The 21849-nt window shown below is 32.5% G+C and overlaps 1 protein-coding gene across 1 annotated transcript in view; it reads right to left on the reverse strand.

The window, feature by feature from the left end:
* Positions 1 to 2135: 2135 nt before the first annotated feature.
* Dpp10 (Dipeptidyl peptidase 10) overlaps positions 2136 to 21849 on the reverse strand; it is a 163809-nt gene continuing 144095 nt past the window's right edge. The window contains exons 6-19 of the mRNA XM_068768967.1: positions 18800 to 19029; positions 16654 to 16796; positions 15660 to 15802; positions 14855 to 14978; positions 13640 to 13875; positions 10352 to 10472; positions 9597 to 9732; positions 8506 to 8678; positions 7296 to 7438; positions 4793 to 4984; positions 4258 to 4415; positions 3645 to 3856; positions 2451 to 2626; positions 2136 to 2228 (exon numbers count right to left, since the gene is read on the reverse strand). Of these exons, the coding sequence (XP_068625068.1) occupies positions 2483 to 2626; positions 3645 to 3856; positions 4258 to 4415; positions 4793 to 4984; positions 7296 to 7438; positions 8506 to 8678; positions 9597 to 9732; positions 10352 to 10472; positions 13640 to 13875; positions 14855 to 14978; positions 15660 to 15802; positions 16654 to 16796; positions 18800 to 19029 (2155 nt within the window). The 3' untranslated portion in view covers positions 2136 to 2228; positions 2451 to 2482. The remainder of the gene's footprint in view (positions 2229 to 2450; positions 2627 to 3644; positions 3857 to 4257; positions 4416 to 4792; positions 4985 to 7295; positions 7439 to 8505; positions 8679 to 9596; positions 9733 to 10351; positions 10473 to 13639; positions 13876 to 14854; positions 14979 to 15659; positions 15803 to 16653; positions 16797 to 18799; positions 19030 to 21849) is intronic.

Raw genomic sequence — 21849 nt, forward strand, 5'->3', positions numbered from 1 at the left:
CATAAACATAACAAATAGGTAATAAACAAATAATATCAGAAACGGAATAAATGACTAAATAGATTTATAACATTTCGGTTACATATAAACAAAGGATTTATAATAAATTCCATTGGAAAATTCAAAATTATTATTTCACGTATAAACAAGGCATTGTTTTATGAAAACATTATCTATTAGTAATATTAATATTTGATTGTTTGGATAATGTTTCTAATTTAAACATAATTTTTTCATTAACTTTGAAAGAACTGTCCTTACATATAAAGACTTTTACACATTTTTGTTTTAAATTTTCCGTACTTGTTTTACCGTAGATAATATATTTTTTCACATTCATATTCAGAAATTATTTATTCGACATAAAGAAGGATTACATTTCTTGTTGACGTCGAATCTATTACCTGTTGGGATGATTAATCTCAGACCTGAGGAGAAGAGGGCAAAAGAACTGAGCGCAACTATGTATTTTTTTAAATAATTTGAATAAACATGTTTATTGAATATTAACTTGGCGCTGGAGACAAATATATCTTTCTTAAGGTAGGTCATCTTCTATTAAGTAATTTACAATGTAGTAATTATGTAAATTACCGATTTTGAGAAGACAGGGTACAAAAGATGCTTATCCAACGCAAAAAACTTACCCAAGAGCTTAACTAAATAGTGAGGGATACGACGCAAGTAGTAATTGACATTTGTAAAGAAAAAAAATGTTAATTTGTCTTTCATTAAAGATGTTTATTAATTTATATCCATTATGTTCATGGGTGGTATAGATTTATGACGCAATATTACGCAGGGGTCGTATAAAGTGAAATTTAACGAAACCTAAATTATAAAAGGCCTTCAAGATTATTTAATTCACGTGATATATTTATGAGCACTTGCGTTGTAAACAGTCTAATAAGTACTTTTATTTTTAATTCCCACGCTCTAGTGAAATAAATATCAAACATTAAAACATAAGACAAGTACATACAAATGTGCGATAACATGACATATACAGATATGAAGAACAACAATTTTTTTTAATACATAGCTATTATAGTTTCAGTTTGCACGAAAGTCTAAAACGTGTTTAAGATTTAAATTGCACTAGTTGTTAATAAATTCAAATATCCCACTAATTATTATTTAAATTTAAATTTTTTATTAAAATACTTCACTATAATATTGGTCTTTACTAGAATTTTAACGCTTTACTAGAAACATGCAAAACTTGACAAGTGTGAGCAACCTCCGATGATCATATACAAAGTACTAATTATCTATTCGTGTATCTTACACAGGGCTTATGTTTACAGACAGAATTAAATTTATATTTTGATATTAACAATGTAAGTTGGTGTTACTATTATTTTAAACCTACAGTCAACTTGTAGTTTAATAACCTTGAGTTTAGTGCTTAAACTGTGCAGAACAGAGTTTGTAAATAAATTTTAATAAATTAGATGCTGTTAATAAAGAAGAAATTTATATTTAATAACAAGCGTTATTAAAAAAATGCTTCTCTAAACGTCTAATTCATTTAGTAATTAAGATTTTTTATCTAATTATTTACATATATTATACTTAGTTTTTATTTCCAACAAAGAAAAGCCTTCATACATAAATGTAAAAAAAATTGAAATTTGGCATGTGTGCTATAAGACGAACACAAAAAACATATGTATGTTGATAAAATACATTTTCTTCTTGAAAAATCTTTATAATTTTGAATACTACGTATTTGACATATAATTAAAGGAAATATTAAAGAAGACGTATGATTAAAAGTGTATAGTAAGATAGAATATCTCAGCACTAAATGTCTACCGATCTTATCGATTGCATTCCAACCGATGTCGATTACAATGACTTATACTATAACGCATTACAATTTACTACTAAGATCACAAAGTTCATTGACTATAAAACTACACGTATTAATTGTTCCATTTTGAGAATTAAACGTAGAACATTCCGTGTAAGCGTTTACTTAATTTGCTAACGCATTTCTATATGACTAAGGAAATTCCCGGAAAATTTCAGTTTATTTAAAATTCTTCCGATCTCTTATTAACTAGAGCTAACAGAAACATTTCTTGTTCTTTATCACAAAGACTTTCCGTATTTCAAATTTGTATTTGTATTCATGTTAGTAAATAATCAAAAGAGATATGAAAAACATTGTACTACTGATTATAATGTGTATGTCCGTCGATCCGTCGTACTTCAAACTTCACCTGAAATAGAAATTTTCTGTAAATTAACAAACCTAACGATAAGTGAGCTTGGAATTCGTTATTATAATGAATGAAACTAATTAGACCAATGAGACTAATGAGAGTTACGATTCAAAAAATTGATGTGTACTTGAATAAAGATGTTTAGATTTTTTAACGAAAAAAATTAAACTAATGAAATGTGTTTTGTATCTCATAGTTTATTTTACGTTACCAACTTACCAGGTGTACAGCTCCTCGTCCTTCCACGTATCTCAGTCGAGGTTCCCGCCATTCCGCAGGCCCGCCTTCGTCTCTGGCGGTACTTGTTTCCTAAAGCAGTCGTCCAGGAACGACGACATCGTGCGGTACAGGTGGTGCCGCACGCCAAACAAGCTGTGGCCCTCGTCCGGATAAATCTAAGTCAAACACGGTCTAAGTATAGTGTTTTCTCTCTTGCAGAAAACTTTTTAGGTGCTTATATTGATAAGTATGTCTGATTAATGTATGCCAGCTTAAAAGTCGTCTTAGCTCGTGATTGTAATTTCCGAAACGCGCATCGTAAAGAAGCGAGATTTAATCTAATTAGATTTATAATATGCACTTGTTAGAAGTACTGCCACATTATTTACATAGGCGTATCTTATGACAACAATCTTGTTTATCTAGGCAGTTAATCTTATAATATTTTTTTATTTCAAATATTAGTTGCTAAAGAATAGAATTTAAAACTTTGGTTTGCCTAATACTGGCATCAAAAAATTTATTGCTACGGTAAATTCTTGTAATTCTTTTTTTATGTCACTAGTATTAATCATTTTTTGGTTCTTGTTCAAATTTTAAACATTTTTTTTTTTAAATCCATCCGGCTATGACTACTAAATATATACAAAGATCTATACATATGCGGTTTTTCCAATATCAAAAAAGCAATTAAAATAAAATAACATGAGAATCCATAATAAACACTATGTTAAAGTAACTTTCTTAATTTGTTTTTTTACCAATTGTATACCATTATTTTACCTTACGATCGAAAGAAATAATAATGATAAGATTGTCATATTTGTATTCTCAATGTAAAAATGAAACAAATATTTATTCTTTCGAATTGGCTTTGCTGGGTCACTTCGAAAAGTGATTATTACTTATAATGTACATTTAAATATGTATTTACACATTATTATTGGTGTCAATTTTCTTTATATGCTACTAATGCTAGGTTCAGGTTGTTGATACTATTTAGAAGATCCTGGCAAGAAACTATCGAGTTTTATTCCAGGTTTAATTTTTCTTTTTTATTAATGTTTTTTTTTTTCACCTAAAAATTAGCATGATACTAATCTCAAAATGTTTATCTCCTACATAATTTATATTTTATATAATTTAGAAGACTTCCCTCTTTAACTCTTTTTTTAAGAGTAGGTTTGTACTAACCTGCTGTCGGAACATGCTCCCCTGGTCTGCGAGCGAGCGCGCCAGGGCCATGGTCTGCTGCACGTGCACGTTGTCATCTGCTGTCCCGTGCACCAGTAGCAGCATCTTGTCGTGTAGCGCCGCAGCCTGTCGCGTTACATCGGCGTCCGCGTAGCCTCGGTAGTTGCCCGTAGCGTTTGGAAAGCCCATGTAGCGTTCCGCGTAGGCAGACGCTGGTCAGTAAATTGACATTATTGTTTCTTGTTTTTCATTGGAATTTATTTCAAAATACCATTCTGACTTTGTACTGCCATGAGTTATTGGCCTGTCGCATTTCAATACAAAAATAATGATAGTTTGGGCTGTCATTCAATACGTATTTAGCATACATCGAAGGCGAAAAATTTTTGCTTGGTATACCTGGTTAAGTGTATTAATCTAGCTACGAGTATGTTCCGTTTTAAGAGTGCTGAACAACGGTTTCAACTTGTATTCAATAAAGGAGCGCTCAAGTTGAATAAGATTTAGTTTTTATAAAAGAAGAATGACTGAAGAGTATTCTTTTCATGACGCGTCTCGTGTCTTTAGGATAAATAAAAAAAATCAAGTTAGTCTACCTTCTGTCAGTGCTTACCATAGTATCGCCAGCGGACAATAGGCGTAAGAACAACGCCACAATGGAAGACATTTAAGGGACTAGCAAGGGCTAGCGCCGCTAGGAAACCGCCGTGCGCCTGGCCCCACACCGCAACCCGGCGCGCGTCTATGAAGTGCAACGAGTCACGCAGGTACCTGAACAATGGATACAATGAAGCAAAAACTATATTAACAAGGTAATCATATGTGATAATATTTCAATAGATTAAGCTTTTCTTTACTTCTTTTTTACTTTTTTTCTCACCCATTTACAATCAACCGGTGTAATGGTTACCGTAAATTTACACTAGAGTAATATTTGTACCAAGTAATCATTTATGTATTGAGAACTTGTGACTTGCTTGGCTTGACTGTCTTGCCTAGAGGCGCTCACCAACAAACTTCTTTTTGAAGCACTTCAAAAAGAAGGTCCCTTTTATTATGATTTCTGTAATGATTGTAGTTCTCTCATTTACATTACAATTCAATGTTCTAGCACACTATTACTAACATTTTATGTGAATAAAACTCACTCTGCGACTTCAAGCTGATCCGCCAGTTCTACCGTTCCTAAACGCCTGTGTAGAGTATGGTGTGCTCCCAGACCTCTACCACCAGCACCTCGGGCGTCCACTGTTGCCAGGACTGCACCGGCGCCCGCCGCCAGTGAGCCCCAGTCCAGTGTCCACTGCTCTGTTACCAGCTGGGTGCCGGGTGCTCCATGCCTTTAGATGACGAAAGATAAATCACTTATTTTTCATTAATTAATTGAGAGATTTGTTCATACCATTGTTAATAATCTTTTAATTTATTATTTTCGGAAAAAAAGATAAATTCGGAATAATAGTAATATTGGAACATTAATATGAAGAAGTCATTATAATTTTTTTCATAAATAGAAATAACACTGAAGAAAAGACATCACAATTTAAAAAAAAATAATTAAGCCGTTTTGCACATAAAAAAACACATTTATCGTGGAATAAATTTAGGCAAAATTTATAGCTTATATAAAGTTAGTTTCAGTTTTAAAATGGGTATTTAATAACTGTTCTGCTTCTCTTACTACATGGAGCAGTTGTAGTCCACAGCGGTAGAGAATTGAGAATTGAGATCGGAGGTCGGTTCGATTCCGGGGATGCAATTTTATATAATTTATACTTTGTGCATTACTTTTACTGGATTTCCACTACTCACAAAAAATTTGACTTTGGGCTGAAACGACGAATAACTGTTTTAACATATTTTCACCTTATGAATCTACATTGTTATCAGTAATTATAATCTAATGTATGTATATAGTAATATACGCGTCAAATGGTACACACACATATAGATATTTAATTACACTTGGTTATTTTAAAGAGCGTCTTCTTTCTGAATAATGTCGTACTTCGTTAGACGAAATAGAAACTGTTAACCGTAATATTCGTAACTATCTCTATTGAATAATAATTTAAATAATATGAAAATATCAAAATATATATTGCACATTGGTTTGATATTAAAGATATTTTCTTTTGTTTTCTGTTTATTTATTCCTCAGTACTACTACTACTACTGAATTGTGGCGTTTTTTGCATTGCTACTGAATAATTTAAAATATTAAAATCGTTTCAAAACTTCTATCGATAAACTAAGTCAGAAATTTAACTAGTTATCTTTTATTTGTCTAGTTTAATTGTTAGTAGACAAAGATTTCTACAGGAGATATATCATAATTACCACCCTTCACAAGCGGGTTGGCGATCGCAGTGCGTCCCATATAATCAATACACAGTGTCAATTATATAATATCGTATTCCGTGAATTGAACCTGCGACTTATGACCGCAAATCTCTGTCCTTTACCACTGAGCTACCACTGTCAGTGGTGTATATCTATGGAATATACCTATAAATATATGAAAACTACGCTCGTCTATAATAAAAACACATTTATTTCCCAACTCTTGTTATTATTATTAAACTTGTCACCATTAGGAATGATTTGATTTTCATGTCACGTTTTGTACCGACTCCACTAACACGATTTGATGACATTTAAACAAGCTAAGGCAAACGACTCGTGCAAAGACCCGACCTCGCGAATTAGTGAAGACAAATTACAATTTGCATAATTATACCGACATACGTCTTTACATCGTCGAATTGTTTACAAGAAACTGTATAGCAATGTTATTTAATTATATTTAAATTGGTACATACAATATGATACATTTAAAGCATAATACCAAATAGGTATTTTTTACGATCAATCAAAATCAAAATGAAAACATTCTTTATTCAAATAGATAATTACTATCACTTTCGAATCGTCAATCACCTACCACGCTACCACCGGCTCGAAAGGCAGTTCTGCTAGGAAGAGCCGGCGAGAAAGTCAACAGTTGCTCTTTACAAATATAGTTATATAAAGAGTGCTTGATAATGATTAGCTTCCTGAGTGAGCATCAATATATAATAATAATTAATCTAGGATGCATCCTGCAATCCATAACTAACTATTATTTTTTACACTATACTAATTTATGTCTATATTATACCAATTTTAAGAATATTATTTTTATTATTAAATTTAAGTAATTTATTTTTAAAGCCACCAGTATTGCTGTTAAATATATCGATTTTAGGTTGATGTTTTGACAACCCATGGGGGTTTGACATGTTTGAACATGGACGGATAGAACCACAGCCATAAATATTCCCTATAACAAAATTCAAAAATTGCTACGGAGGCAAGACCATAAACTTTTGTATTTAAATCTACAGATCATTGCATTAGGATTGTATAAAGATGTATTATTTTTGCAGACTAGCAAGAAGACCTTAGGTTTGCATAAAGTATAGTCGAAATTTTTGCATAAAATATAGATTAGGTGATGCTGTTGATACCTGTTAGAAAGAGAGCATTTTAAAAACCTTATCGTATCGTATTCCTTACTTCTATTAAAACTTTTATAAAGGAAAAACAGTGTATTTGTAATGACGTAAATACAACGGTAATTACTTTCTTAGTACTTCTAGATATACTTACACTTTAAGAACTAAAGGATACTTGGTAACCTCGTCCTCCCTCAAGCCCGGAGGCAGCAGCAGTCGGACTCTGGCCGCGTGTCCACTCGACAGCTGCACTGAGAAGGTTCTAGGCGTCGGCAAAGCTATCGCCGATAGACGATCCTATACATAAACCATTATCGAAAAAATAATGTTAATAACTACAACCGAAAGCAATGAAAAGTTAGTACCCGGCATTTGATTTGGCACATCAGTTAGATGTTTGGCTTGGCTCGGTTTTGTAAAGCGTTATCTTTGCTAAACGCAGTTACCAAGCTGTAGGAGCACTATGTGATAAAGATATCGATGTACAAAACCGAACCCATCCGAGCTTTGCCGTAAGTTGTACTTATGTGCAAGATGTGCCTTTTCAAAATCCAGATTCAGTTTTAAATAAAAATTGAACTTATACCGAAATTCAGCTATTAATCGATCATAATCATTCGATTTAATATTATTGACTTATTTTTCGTGAAACAAAGGAATATATACAAAGAAAGTCGATTTCGGCTTCGAAACTTAAAATCTGTGTCATAATTAGAACGACAACTGGTTGTAAGATAACTGTATGATAATATTTTAGGTCTTTCGTTAATGTCAAATTTTATTATTTTTAATACACTAAAAAGTTGAAAGATTTTACCACGAATACTTCGTTAATTTAAAAATCAATATATTTGAAACAAAAAAATTATGTCGCTATAAAATTACGTGCATAACATAGATAAAATTACTTTTTAAAATTTACAACCCCTAAAGTATGTGTAACCCTCATATAAATTGTGGAATTATGAAATTTTTACCCTACATACATTACATTTATTTTTTTTCAACGTAGCTCCACCCATTATAAACAGAGATCGTCTGATATTGGTTATTCCAAAAAGTACTTTACTAAAGTTAAGCATTGCTTTGTTTTGAAAAACACTTTTGTTTTGGATTACGTAATGTGAAAGAGTGAGTAAGATAAATAACTATATCTACATGTATAAGAGAGACGACAAACATCTGCTTAATGTATTATACTCTAAACCATAGAAACATTACTATATGCTATATCAATAAAGAAGTATTATGGAATAAGCGGTCTTATTGCATTTTCTGTTTTCTTACAGATAACCTGTAGAAAAGTTTTGATAGTAAACAGCTGAAATAATGAAAGTACGAATATGAATGGAATTAAAATTTACCTTGACCGCTGTATTATTTTCAAGATGCATAAGCATTCTGGGTTCTGGTAATGCTATCTTGTGTAAACTCGAAGTAGGCACTCCTGGTCCAAGGCACTCTAATACGAAATAAGCCGACGTCGGGCTAAAATGTGCCTCGTAGTAAAGGCACGGTAAATTTTGAGGTAGACCATCTGTAAGAGGAGTTAAATGTTAAAGCGTGTTTTAAAATTTCTAGAAGCTTCGGAATAAATTGTTTTCTTTGTTGATTTTTACTCGTAAAACATAAATTTTACTCGACCGATCGAAATCATACTTATAAAATTTCAAAATAAATACGGATTTATTTAGTTATTATATTAAAATTATATAATGAATCATTTTTTTTAATTTAATTAATTAACTTGATTAATTAATATGAGTTTACAGAAACTGCTTTGAATTGTGATCTCTTTTTGGGCGTCAACTATGCTCGGGATTTCCTTAAAAGATGAAATCAAGAATAAGGAGCTTCGCAGACGAAGGTAACCGACATAGTACAGCGAATTGGTAAGTTAACGAAGTAACAGACGGGCCACATTGTGCACAAAACAAATGGCTGTTGGGGTTGGGCTTTTGGAGTGGAGACCATAAAGCACCAAGTGCAGAGGAGGATGTCCTTCACGGTGGACTGAACAGCTAACCGCTTCCTATGTCCTATTGAAAATCTATGAAGAAGGCCCAATGTTCAGCAGTGGACGTAAAAAGATTCGTCACTAAAATTAAAAAAAATGAAAAATAAAATTAAAATGACTTATCTATGGAATCATAGTAGTCAGCATCGCTAGGACAGGTACATGAAGAAGAATCGAACGAGGATTCCCCTAAGAAATAAAAAAATATCAGAAAAAAAAATATTTTCATTTTATCGAATAACGTAACGAAAGTGTGAAAAACAAAGAAACATAATAATTTTTATACTAAATAGATAAGTGATAAGTAATTTTGTTTTTATTTTTTGATTCTTCAACGGTTGTCTGACGTTATTTTTTTTTTTAAATTATTAATTAAACGTCAGCATCCGTACTGGTGTCCGTATCTGGTCAGCGCACTGACCCACAGTTATTTCTGACCTGGATATTTTTTCTTTTTCTTTTTTGCGACCGAGGGCGAAGTGGCGGGCAGTTCCTCATCCCAGTCGCTATCCCACGTGTTGTCACCCGACGAGGCAAGGTTGCCGTAGTACTCCAAATTAATCGACGGCGAAGGCTATGTTATAAATAAGAATTAAATATAGCTTTTTCTTTATAATTTATTCATGCAATTGGTTATAACATAGGTTTTTAAAAGTTTCTTATATTTTTTTATAAATTAGTATAAAGTACCAGGAAAGGAAGCACTTAAAATGACGTATCTCATTTTGTACAGTGTATAATATCAGAAAACAAAGACAAACAAAATTACAACACAGCACGAAAAATTACTATTCGTAGGATTTGCATTCTTATAAATTGATTTAACGATTTTTCAAATTAAAAATAATAATTTTTAATTTGTATTTATTCTCCATAAATATTTTATTTGAACAAGACTATTATTAATATAATTAATGAAAATCTTATAACTCGTGTACTGAACTCATATGCTCATCACGATACTGCGGAAGACATAACACTTAGAGACTTAAAATTTGGCATAAGTAATTATTTACTGCGTAAATATTATCTTTCATGAAATTACTCCTATAAAGAACAACACGTATCATGCAAAGCGTCGGATAACCGTTTAATAATATAATTAATTATTATTAAAATATAATTATATAATATTATAATGATTCCTCTTCTCTACGAATGGAATATATATGAGTAAATTAAAAGTTACGTACTTGCGTATTACATGTTACGCAATAAGGCAGCTTTTGCGGAGTCCCCGGGCGCGGCGGCTCTGCGGACACTCTGTACAAGTGTTGCTGCCCCGGCTTGCCCTCCGGTATTCCTAAGTAATAACTAAAATAAAGACAAACATGAATATTTCTTTTGTTTTACAGAATAGCTTATGCATATAACATACATTCGAAGAATATAATTATTTCAACCGATAGATGCCTTCTACCAGGCATGGGCTACTCCCAAAGACGACCAGCCTTGCGCTGCTCGCATGCAGCGATTTACAGCAGCCACCTTGCCTACTATCTCGCCACTTGAGAACCTTTTGGATCCAACATCCGTCAGTTGCAAATTCGCAGATATTATTAACAAGCCGACCAAGAGTGATGCTCACTAGTATAATACGTTCAGAAAAATAATTCATATCTCTTGTTAGGTTTCGTATTGTTAAATGTGTTCTCCAATGATAAAGTGGACAAAGGTACATTCACTGAATTATTAAACGACAAAAAAAGAATCGTATGGTTGCGTGAACCGTATACTTTAATCTCAGGAGAGTGCACAGTATTAAAGGTTGGCTTACGTTTAATTACTAAGCTTTTTGCTTCAAATATTAGATACTTAAATACTATTTTAACTACACATATATAATAGGTACATAAGTTCATACATTTGTTTTTAATTTCGCGAATAAATATAGTAATTTTTGTGTAAACGTGATCCTGCCATCTGTTGGGAAGACAGGTGGTATTCTTACTCAATAAGTACCACTGTTAGTTGTGGTCAGCAATTTGAGGAAGGATCTCCTAAAAACCTTATCGGTGCACTGTGATACTGTAACTTCTTGTCAGTGTCGACCCCGGATTCGCTTTATTTATTTATTTAATATTTTTTATCATGCACGTTAGGTTATATTTAAATAGTTTCACAATAACATTCAAATAGTACAAAGGGCGGTCTTATCATACAAGGCAAACTTTTACAGACAACCATAGTATGGAAAAGGTAAGCGTACTAATAATGTGTACTTGACGTGTACAAAACATACGTATTTACATACAAACGTACATAAACATACATTCAGGTGTATATAATATGTACATTTATTATAAATAAGATGTAATACATATTATAAATATAATACGATAATAAATAAAAACATCAAACTTATTTCGTTCGCACTTGCCTCAGAAAATATAAAGAAACAGAGGAAGAAAAAGAAATGAATTAAAAAATAAACAATCATAGGTCTAGTAAATAGTTGTTAACCAGTTTCTAAAAAAGGTAGTGAGTTAGTACGACTTATATTCAGCGGTAAATCATTCCACAATCGAACGGCCTGTGTGGTAAAACATGTGACCATAAACGAAGAAGAATGCGCAGGTATTTTTAATTCCAGATTCTCTGATGATCTCAAAGACCTCTCATGTGTATCCTGAAGAAGAGAGTGAGAGAATTGATAAAAATATTATAGAGTACATAAAGGATGTCAGAATTTCGTCTAAGCTTTATGGGTAACCGTTAGAGCTTAGCGGGAAATTCGAAATATGATCAAATATGAAACTAACAAACTTTAGTGGACGATGACGTCCGTACGTTTTATACAAGGTACCTATGTACGAGACGCAACAAGCTACAACTTTTGCTACCTACTGAAAAGGCATATATCAAGATAAAAGCACCTATTATTTTTGTAATGCAGTTGTTATCTACTGCATTAAATACCGTTGTAAACGAAATTTAGCACTATAATATTTCGTACGAATCCCGGCGAGCACAATTTTCTAATAAATTAAAGAACGCAGGGAATCATAATCACTGTTAGATAACTGAAATATTTTCTGTTATGTCGGTAATAAATAAAATAAATTATATCATACCGCGGTAATAGGTGCTATTATTTTTTTCGTGGTTGTAATTCTTTGTGTAATCAAGTAATGAATTTGTGGGACGAAATTACTAGACTAGGTTGGATTGACAATCATTAGGTCATGCTAAAAACTACATTTAATAATGTAGCGATGTTCTTAAAAATATTCCAAGTATTTTAATGTAGAGTTATGTAAATATAATAAAAATAATTAGGAAAAAGTTTGCGCTATTTTGATATACTTAGAATAGACATTATGAATGTTATTGTAAAACTGACGAGCTTCGAACATAATAAAAAGCTATAAAAAATTCGTCAGCGTTTATTGTGGCTTCTTCTTAGATTAGGATACTATTGCAGCTCTCGTAGCCGAAAAGCAAAAAAATAAATGATAAAGAAAAAGAATATTGGAAATAATAAACAAGAGTGATAATATCTGTAATATTAGAAATGTACATTAAGTGCGACATAGATAACAAGAAAATGTATAAGAAACTAAAAAATAAGAAAAAAAGGAATAATAAAGGCATAATTATAGAACTCTGATGGGAAGGCGAAGGAACTGAGGTGATGAGTGGAAAGTTATCAGAGATATTGTGAAATGGAATGAAATGGAAATTCAAGGAAAAAATGAAAGACATTGAGGAGGACGAAAGATAAATATGAAAATGAAAAAAATAGGTGAAAAACTATTAAGTAAATAAAGACGTTGTCCATGTTGAGAGTTGAATAAGAGGCTATAAAAACGGGGCCATGAAAAACGCGTAGCTGTGTATTTAAAAATGCCATTATAAGGGAGGTCAATTAGCTTTTACCTTTTAATTGGGCTGTTCTTGTATTATTCTCGATACGTATACAAGTAATCGGTATAAATGATTCAAAGTGATAACAATATAAAAAAAATGTTAGGTCATGTAGGTATCAATTTCTGTAGATAAATAAAAATAAAAAATGTATAATTTTAAATAAAAATATGTTGAATAAATAGGAAATACTTTATTTACATACCATATAGGCATAAAGGACTTTTATATTGCTTATGTAACGATAAGTAATTTTAATCACTAATATCTTTTTCAGACAATAGGAGGAAATGAATACAACAGCTCCACTCTAATTACATAATTTAATAAGTGTCAAAATAATCATTGATTAATTTATCCTCTCCTCTATCTATTGATTTAGGCGTATCAGTCGATATACGCATATGTATGGCACCCCCCCCCCCCCACCAATATCGCCTCAATAACCGGTATACATATAGATACATATAATAAACAAAAAATAGTCATTCGTCGTTATTTTTGCCCACTGCAAGGCATAAGTCTTCCCCAAAAATATACAAATATAAAATGATAACTATTAATAACATAACGCTGTTAATAATATGAATAAAACAATGAATATATAAACTCACATGTGCTGATTTGAATGATCCCATGCCAGAAGTCGTATCACGTCGAAACTGCCGTGCGTCAACGGTAGTGCCCTAGGGCCATGTGCGTTGTGCTCTGTCCTCACGACGTGTCGGAACAGCCCAGCCGGCCCGTCCCTGATGGGGGCCAACGTGACCAGAGCTCCTCCACCGGCTGACCACAAAGGCGCGGGTGCCGTCTCCACCCAACTCTCAGTTCCAGACGTTATCCTGTACATCTAAAGACAGGAGGCGAAATTATAAAAATGTCCTGAATAAAATAATCAAAATGTAGCTTCTCGTGGTAACGCTCCGTATTACTGACCGCTACAACTACAATACTTTTCGGAGTAAAATTATTCTTGCACGTTTATAATTAACTTCGGTCGTCGATTTGAATCTGGAAGCCATTAGTAAAATAGTCACTGCCATTGTGTTTGGGTAAAATTGTAAATAGTTTCAGTATATATGTACTATACACCACACCACATTCATCACACCTGGCTTTCATTTTCCTCCCCATTGAAGAAAGAACAAATATGTGCACGCGTTGTCTCTCGCCGCAACCCGCATGACGCGTATAAATGGATTGTTTTTGAAAATGGAATATAACTATAAAAATTAAAAAAGTAACTTTTTAAATACTTTTTAAAATTTCTAATTTTATTTAAAATCGCTGTTCTTGAGGGCAGTCAACAAAATTCTTTTTAAGACAAATATTTATTATTGATTTTTAATAATTTATTCGCTTAATTTAAGTTCTTGTTCAGACACAAACTTGGCAGTTTTTTGGTCAAGTACACTTTGTCTCTATTCGTATACATATATTTGCGATAAGAGACTGCTTCCCTATCGAATTTTTGTAAATCACTTAGAGACAGTTAAGCATAAAAGCGTTAGTTTTTATCCTCAAATAACCTTTTTTTGTATCTGTTATTTTGATATAGGAGTGGACACATTCATTTCAGTTGTACACGTTGTTTTTATTTTATTTTTTTGCGTTCTTTCTATTCTTATTTTAAATTTTTTGTAGATTTAGCACAATGCTTAGTAATACACAACATATTATAACACAGTAATACAAATTTATACACAACAATCAAATAAAATACAACATATTTTAAAATATTTTTTTTATATGTACTTTGACTAACCTTGGTCGGAGGAACACGTAGGCAATGTTGATAAAAGAAATATTCAATATATAGAATCACTTACCTCTTGACAATACCACATAGGACTTTTGCAAACTGACACCAGGGACAAATTCTGCACCCTCGTCAGCCATACCACGCAAACTTCCGTCAGCGACACCCACTGAGCGCTCGTGAAGTAATAGTCCCTGGGGATGAACGCTAATATCAAAATTGTTAAAATTTCTCTTGTGAGATAAGTTTCTTAATTACTTCCGTACTAAGTTCTAAATAATTTGTGAGACAAAAAATATTCGTGGCACGTGAACATAGGTTTAACAAGATGTATAATAAAATAACATGTAACAACAAATGTAAAATAACATTTCATTATGTCAGTAAATTCTAAAACTACGCTGCTGTGAATCTGAAACTCGGTAATGTTTACCGGCGATTATATTCTTGACCTCTAATAACGGAGACCAAACAATAAATGTCCTGATTCACTTCATCACATCACATCAGTCGTAGGACTGCTGTACATAGGCTTCCTCCACATTTTACTTAACACTCATTATAAACATAATATTATCACTAATAATCTACACATATAAAAATTAATACCTATATTTTCATTTTCAGTGGTCACGCCATATCTCGAGAGTAACTATTGATTTCGATCATCCTATTATAAATTTCCTAATAATTTTTAGAAGTTTCTTTTAGAAAAAAATATAGAGACTTACGAAGAAAATATTAAACAAATAATGACTTGTGAAACTGCATATTTGACAGTTCATTTTTAGATTTGAAATGACTAATCACATCTAAGATAAAACAATGTCTATAAGGTCAGTTAGTATTCTATAGATATTTAATAATATTTTTACCCTTCGTCCAGTATTGCTTTCGGCGGAGTGAGATGTCTCGTTCTGATATGTTTCGGATCCGCTATGTCTGCTACAATCAGTTTCACAGCAGGGTTGTTTGTGCCCGGCTTTGGATATCTCACACTTCTGATTTCTGGGTATGTCTGTTATAAAACAACACTATTTTTACATCAGTTTCGACTAAAGTAGAACAACTATTGCGAGCAACATTCGTATTTTTAGTTACAGTTTGTTCTCAAGTGAACTTTCCGAGATGTGTATGTGGTAAAACTGCGGCAATTATCCCGCGTGAGTTTTGTTAATAGTGCCCGGTCGCATCTCACTGCACATAAATCAAGCGATGACTAGAATTTTACCGCCTAATAAATTTGAGATGTATTCACTATCATTATGATAGGTGACATCTGCGGGGCTTCGGCTGCCCTCAAAGATGGTTACAAAGCGGGCAAAGCAAAATGTTATCTAGCATTGTCTGATTGCCACGACTTCCCGCGACCTTGACTATATCGTTGGTTACTCTAGGGAGAGGGATATTAAATTTGGACTCTTATCACTTACGGCGTGGACGTGGACAAATTAAATATGATTGTGTTTGTTTTTACATAAAATCAAACAGTTTTATCACGAACAAAAACTAATTTATTAAGTAAACAGAATGACAACAATCTTAATTTAATGAGTTCTACTTCAACACAAAAGGATGTGGTTTAAAGAATATTTCTGTCATCCAGGAGTTTAATCGAGATATTTTTCGCGGAGCAAATGAGAGATCCCTATTCATTTTTTATTTTTTGTATTCGTAGCGGTTTTTTCTTTTTTATTCGTTAATGTGTATTATTTATATATAAAGTGTATTTATAAATACCTTTTTGAATATATATATATATATATATATATATTTAAATATTTAGATGAGGGTAAGTAGTATAAATCTTATGTGCGTATAAAATTATCAACTAATATAACACGCACTTTGGATATAAAACCAATTCACCTTTGACGGGTCGTCTGTATCTAATGCTTCTCCATACCACGGAAACCTTTGTTCGTGAACGAGGGTGTCGTTAAAAGTAGCGTACAACACCATGTGACCATCAGCAGACATCCATAGAGCTGTGCGTGATTTTAAAATTTCCTCTGCAAATAAATATTCATGTTTATTATTTCTTTAATTGTTTATATTTACCTTAAGTTATTTCTGTTAATTTGTTTATTAATTTAATTATTATTAAAACTTAACTATGAATGTAGAACTGACTGAAACGGAGCGGTGTGTTATATATAAAAGCAAATGATCGAAACATAAGGTGTAAAATATTTAAACTTCCTCATCACTTGAATCCTGATATATTTAACACTAGAACTGGCATGGTAAGATGATTCTTAGTAAAAAAATTCTCTAAAAACGACTAATTAGGAAGGTGGCGCTCAGGCTGTGACTTTAATGTTTGCCTAAAATAACTGTTTTCGTTAAGTAAAAACCCTAAAGGTTTCCCGGGAGAATACAAAGCCAATACAAAGTACTAATACATCGGATTAGTTGTTCGCCGAGAACTTAGGTCGCTTTGATGAACGCTCCATGAAGTGACTAGGTTCAAAGGCCTCCATGCGGGGGCTCCGGCCTGGGTAAAAGTATTGCGTAAATAATGTAACTGTTGCAGCTTAATATTAGCAAACTGTTGTATTTTGTTCTCAGTGTCGTTTTATTGTTAGTTTGTAAGCTTATTTATACATATATATTTACACTCTCATATATTGAGACATATATAGAGATGGTTGCTATTTCTACATAATACTACATAATCTTTTTAGCCATGGGATGTCTAGGTCTCCTCCATAGCATCTAACGTCTTCCAACCACCTGAATAAGTCGTCTACTTTGTAAATAGGTCCTATCTTATCGGTGATCTTCAGAACAGAATCTTAAGGCTCCAGTTGCCATCTGTTCTCTACGCAATATGGCTTGTCACTTGAACTTGAAAATCAGCGAGGTTATGGCGGTTACACTCGCACATCTACGGATCTCCTATTTTATAAATCGAAAACTTTAATAAAGGGATTCGAAACATAGCTCTTTCTATAGCCCGTTGAGCGAATATGAACTTGCAAATGATGCTCAGTCTGAGAGATCACGTGTCTTAAGTTATTACTGGTAACAAATGAATATAAGGAATCATTAGAGAATTTAACGTTCCAAAAGACTCAGACTTATAATGCATTTACGCATCAAGTATTAGTGGTAATCAAATATTGTCAAACGAACACTTTTCTAAAGTTTTAACAAAGCGGATTTGTATGGGGTTGTTCAAAGGAGCATAAAAGATTTTGTATGAAGTAACACATTTTGTAATAAAACCTTTATAGAACATATTTTGATCATAATGAACGAACTTTTAGTAACTTTTCTATCGACATCGGCACTCATGTTGAAATAGCTGTGGGCGTATTTAGTTTTTCTTAATTTTTGTGTCGCAATTGGTACTTAAAATCAAATAATTATTTTCTTAATATGATATATTTAACTTTATACGAGTAATTAGTGAAATAGTGAAATAACTCAAAGCGGTGCGAATATACCGCATGTGTGTGCTTTCCAATGCTATAGATTTTGTTGTATTGTTAAACAATATATGAACAATAATTTTAAAAAGTCGTCGCTTCAGCCCATAATGCTCACTGCAATGCAAAGGACTCCCCCAAAGGTATCTACGTCGGAAATGTAACATAACAGCCATTGTTTGGCAAGTGGGTTGGCGATAAGTTTGGTATTATGGTACACAAAGGTCGTTGCTGCTCATCCTTTGAAAACTTGTTTGTGAGCTGTGGAAATCCTCTATATTTATTGCACAAAGTGTAAATTAAATAAGATTGTATCCTTGGATCGAACTCGCGACCTACAATCCCACGCGTCAGTCTTAAGCAATTAAAATTATATTAAGTAGTTATTTTCATCTATCAATACATGCTTTGTTATTGATATTTAAAGGTATACAACATTCCTTGCCGTGTTTGTCTATAATTGTGACAAACTTAACATTAAAAATATAATAAATTGAAATAAAAAGGCTAATTTTATTTTAGACAATATTTTCAATACACGTTACGAACAAAATGACAATAAAGATTACTTCTAATCTCACCTTCATAAAGCCAGTCCGGAACACCGTTGTATATCGTCCCTGGTATTCCAGTATCAGTAACTCTGTAGCCCGTGGAAGAACGAGGAGCTGGCCGGTAATAGATGTCGTAATCCCGGACAGTAATGAGCCCATGACCCTTGGGCGTCCACATAGCGAGCAGCAATAAAGGCCCTTCGCTGATCACGCCACCGCCCACCTCGTCAGGTAGAGGTGTCAGTGGGTATGATTCTCTACAACAGTTACCTCTTATTCAATGTTAACTTCAATGTTGTAAATACGACAATAAAATACTTGGCTAAATTTTCTCTTTGATCTTTTAATGTCTTATAATAACCTATTCAAACTTTATTTTAATCCATATAAATAATAACGGATTGTTAAATTTATTTATTCCTTTGTTAAAGTTATTACCCACACGGGATCATTTCAAGTGACTACTTGTGTTCGCTATGAGAAGGAGAACAGAAGAGCCTAATTTTGATAGAAACAAGAATCAGATTGAACTCCCATATAATGGCAACCTTCACCTTACAGCTACGAGGGTTCTAAACGTGCCCTAATCTGAGAAAAAACTTTTATAGGTTTTTGAGTGGTCTTTTTCACAATATCTTTAACAGTCTGGTAGAGTAATTTATTCCCAAGTTTTTCTATCAGATAAAAATCCGTCACGGTTTAATATTTTTTACCTAAATTTATGGTAATTAAAAAGTAAGGTAAAATTATCATTTAAAACAGACGAATGCTACATCTGCATGAATGGAATGGAATATCATTTGGCTCAGACAAAACCATTTTGAAGGATATTTTGTGTCTCAAACGTGTCAAGTCTCTATTGTCGATAATGCATTGGATTCCTCGCGACTTTTTTTTACTAAAAACTGGATTCGTATCGTTCCTCAACCACCGCATTAGTCTGATTTGGCTCGATGCAGCTTCTGGCTATTCAGCAAACTCAAGAGGCCAATGCAGGGATGCTTTGACACGACCGAAGAGATAAAAACCAAATATCTCCGCAGCCTTCAAGAATTTTCTTAAAGACTATACCAGAAGAAGACTACTCCGACTGTTTTGAGGACTAGAAAAAGCGCGATTTATCGGACAGGAATTTCGTTGAAGGGAATGAAAATGATTTAGAAGAGTAAATAAAGAATTTACATTAATTGAACAAATTCAATTCTATACTAATTTGATAAAATCTAGACAAAGGTATAACAAGCTTATCTTTGTTTCTAATGCTAACCTTATGTACATAGCTATTTTTCCTTAATTTATTATGTTCATGTCAAATATGACATATATTCACTATGTAGCGTTATATTATTTTCTTCGTTAAACTTTTCTCCAAGAGAAACTTATTTTGCACGAACAGCGCTCTTTTGTAGCATAAAAATTTTATCGATATCAAAAGCATTACCCCATACAAGTTATTCGTAGGATATGATACTTTAAAAATAACTAAAATCTGATACCAAGCGCAAAACTCGCAAATGGTTCGTTCAGACTACTTTGTTTACAAGTTTTTTTTATTTTAATTCATATTACGCAATAAAGATAGTTCTTAGAGAAAGAACTAGTACAAAATGCGTTGAAAATTATAAAAACAACTATTTTCTATTACAGAATAAACCGTAGATTACATAAAAACTCTAGTCAATAATTCCCAAACATTTTACTTTAATCAAAACAAAAAAGAATCTTATGGTTGGCATGCCTGTAATTTTTTAATATTTTGACAGTAAGCGTGTTTGAGCTGCCAGTACATTTATACATACAAGGAAACTTATTTAAACAAAAAAAATGGTTCTGGCAGTTATATCGTTTACATCCATAGATAACCATTGCGAGGCAAAAGCTTCGCCCAATGCTATCTATGGGGGTATATACCATAATCGCCACGCTATCCAAAAAGATTGACGACCGCAGTGTGGTATTATGGTAAGCTACTTACGCTACTTCCCATTCCCTGGAAACTTGTTTGTAACCAGTGCCAATCCTAAATAATTAATGTAAAGTGTGAACTATGTAACTTTGTATCCCGGGAATCAAACCCGCGACTTACAGTAGCAAGTCTCAGTCTCCTACCGCTGGTCGAAGGTCCATTGCTCGAAGTTATACACGAAAACTGAATAACACCACGCAAAACTGACGTATTATTTAAATATTTTCTTCTTTAAGAAGAAAAACTTTTATCAATAGTTGGAAACTTTGTCCAGAGTAGAACATACACAGTCCGCTTTACTTTAGCGGCACTTTGAAATAAGTAGATGTACGGAGAAAGATTTCTTCATTGAAACTTGAATAAATAAGACCCAAGTTCAGAGCTTGGACTTTTAACTCTTTGCGACTTTAGTTTGTTTCTCGCTAACTAATACTTAATGTTGGTAAAAGAAGTTGGGCTTTGTTTGAGTGAAACTGTTTTAAGTAAGATTTCGATTCGACTGTTTCATTTAAATTGTTGAAATTATAATGAAAATACACGAACACAGATTCACACATAAATACATTTTATAATTAAATAATGATACGCTCTAAGAGAAAAGCTTCAATAAGATCTATAATTATGACATATTGTTATTATATTTATATAGATAAACGGTAACCTTGTATTCATGTCTATAAAATCTAGAGACAATAAAGTCATTGAGGCTTTACTCAAAATAGACTGGCAGGTTCCGTCACAACACGTCGTACGTACAGTAAAAGAAAAAAAAAGCAATAACGTCACAGATAATAAGAACACAAATAAGAACTAATAGTAACATCAGTAAGTAGTGTAAGGCAAAATAAGGACAACTATAGAAAAAATATAAAAAACAAAACATTTTTTTTAATTTTTTCTGTCTCATTTTTATTACAATATCAACAAAAACAATATAAACAGAAAAAGAGAAGCACAAAAATAGATATCATAATAATAATTAATAAAAAATATTTAAACTGCCAAGCAGTAATCTTGTACTTAGAGATCATAAGATTACTAATATAAGTATTAAAGAATAATTAGAACATGTTAATTCCCTTTCTCTTTGAAGACTGCTGAAATAAATTTC

Source organism: Battus philenor, unplaced genomic scaffold (genome assembly GCF_028537555.1).
Source record: "Battus philenor isolate CCGP_79_NKW_IND1 unplaced genomic scaffold, ilBatPhil1.0.hap1 SCAF_27, whole genome shotgun sequence".
Lineage (NCBI taxonomy): Eukaryota > Metazoa > Arthropoda > Insecta > Lepidoptera > Papilionidae > Battus > Battus philenor.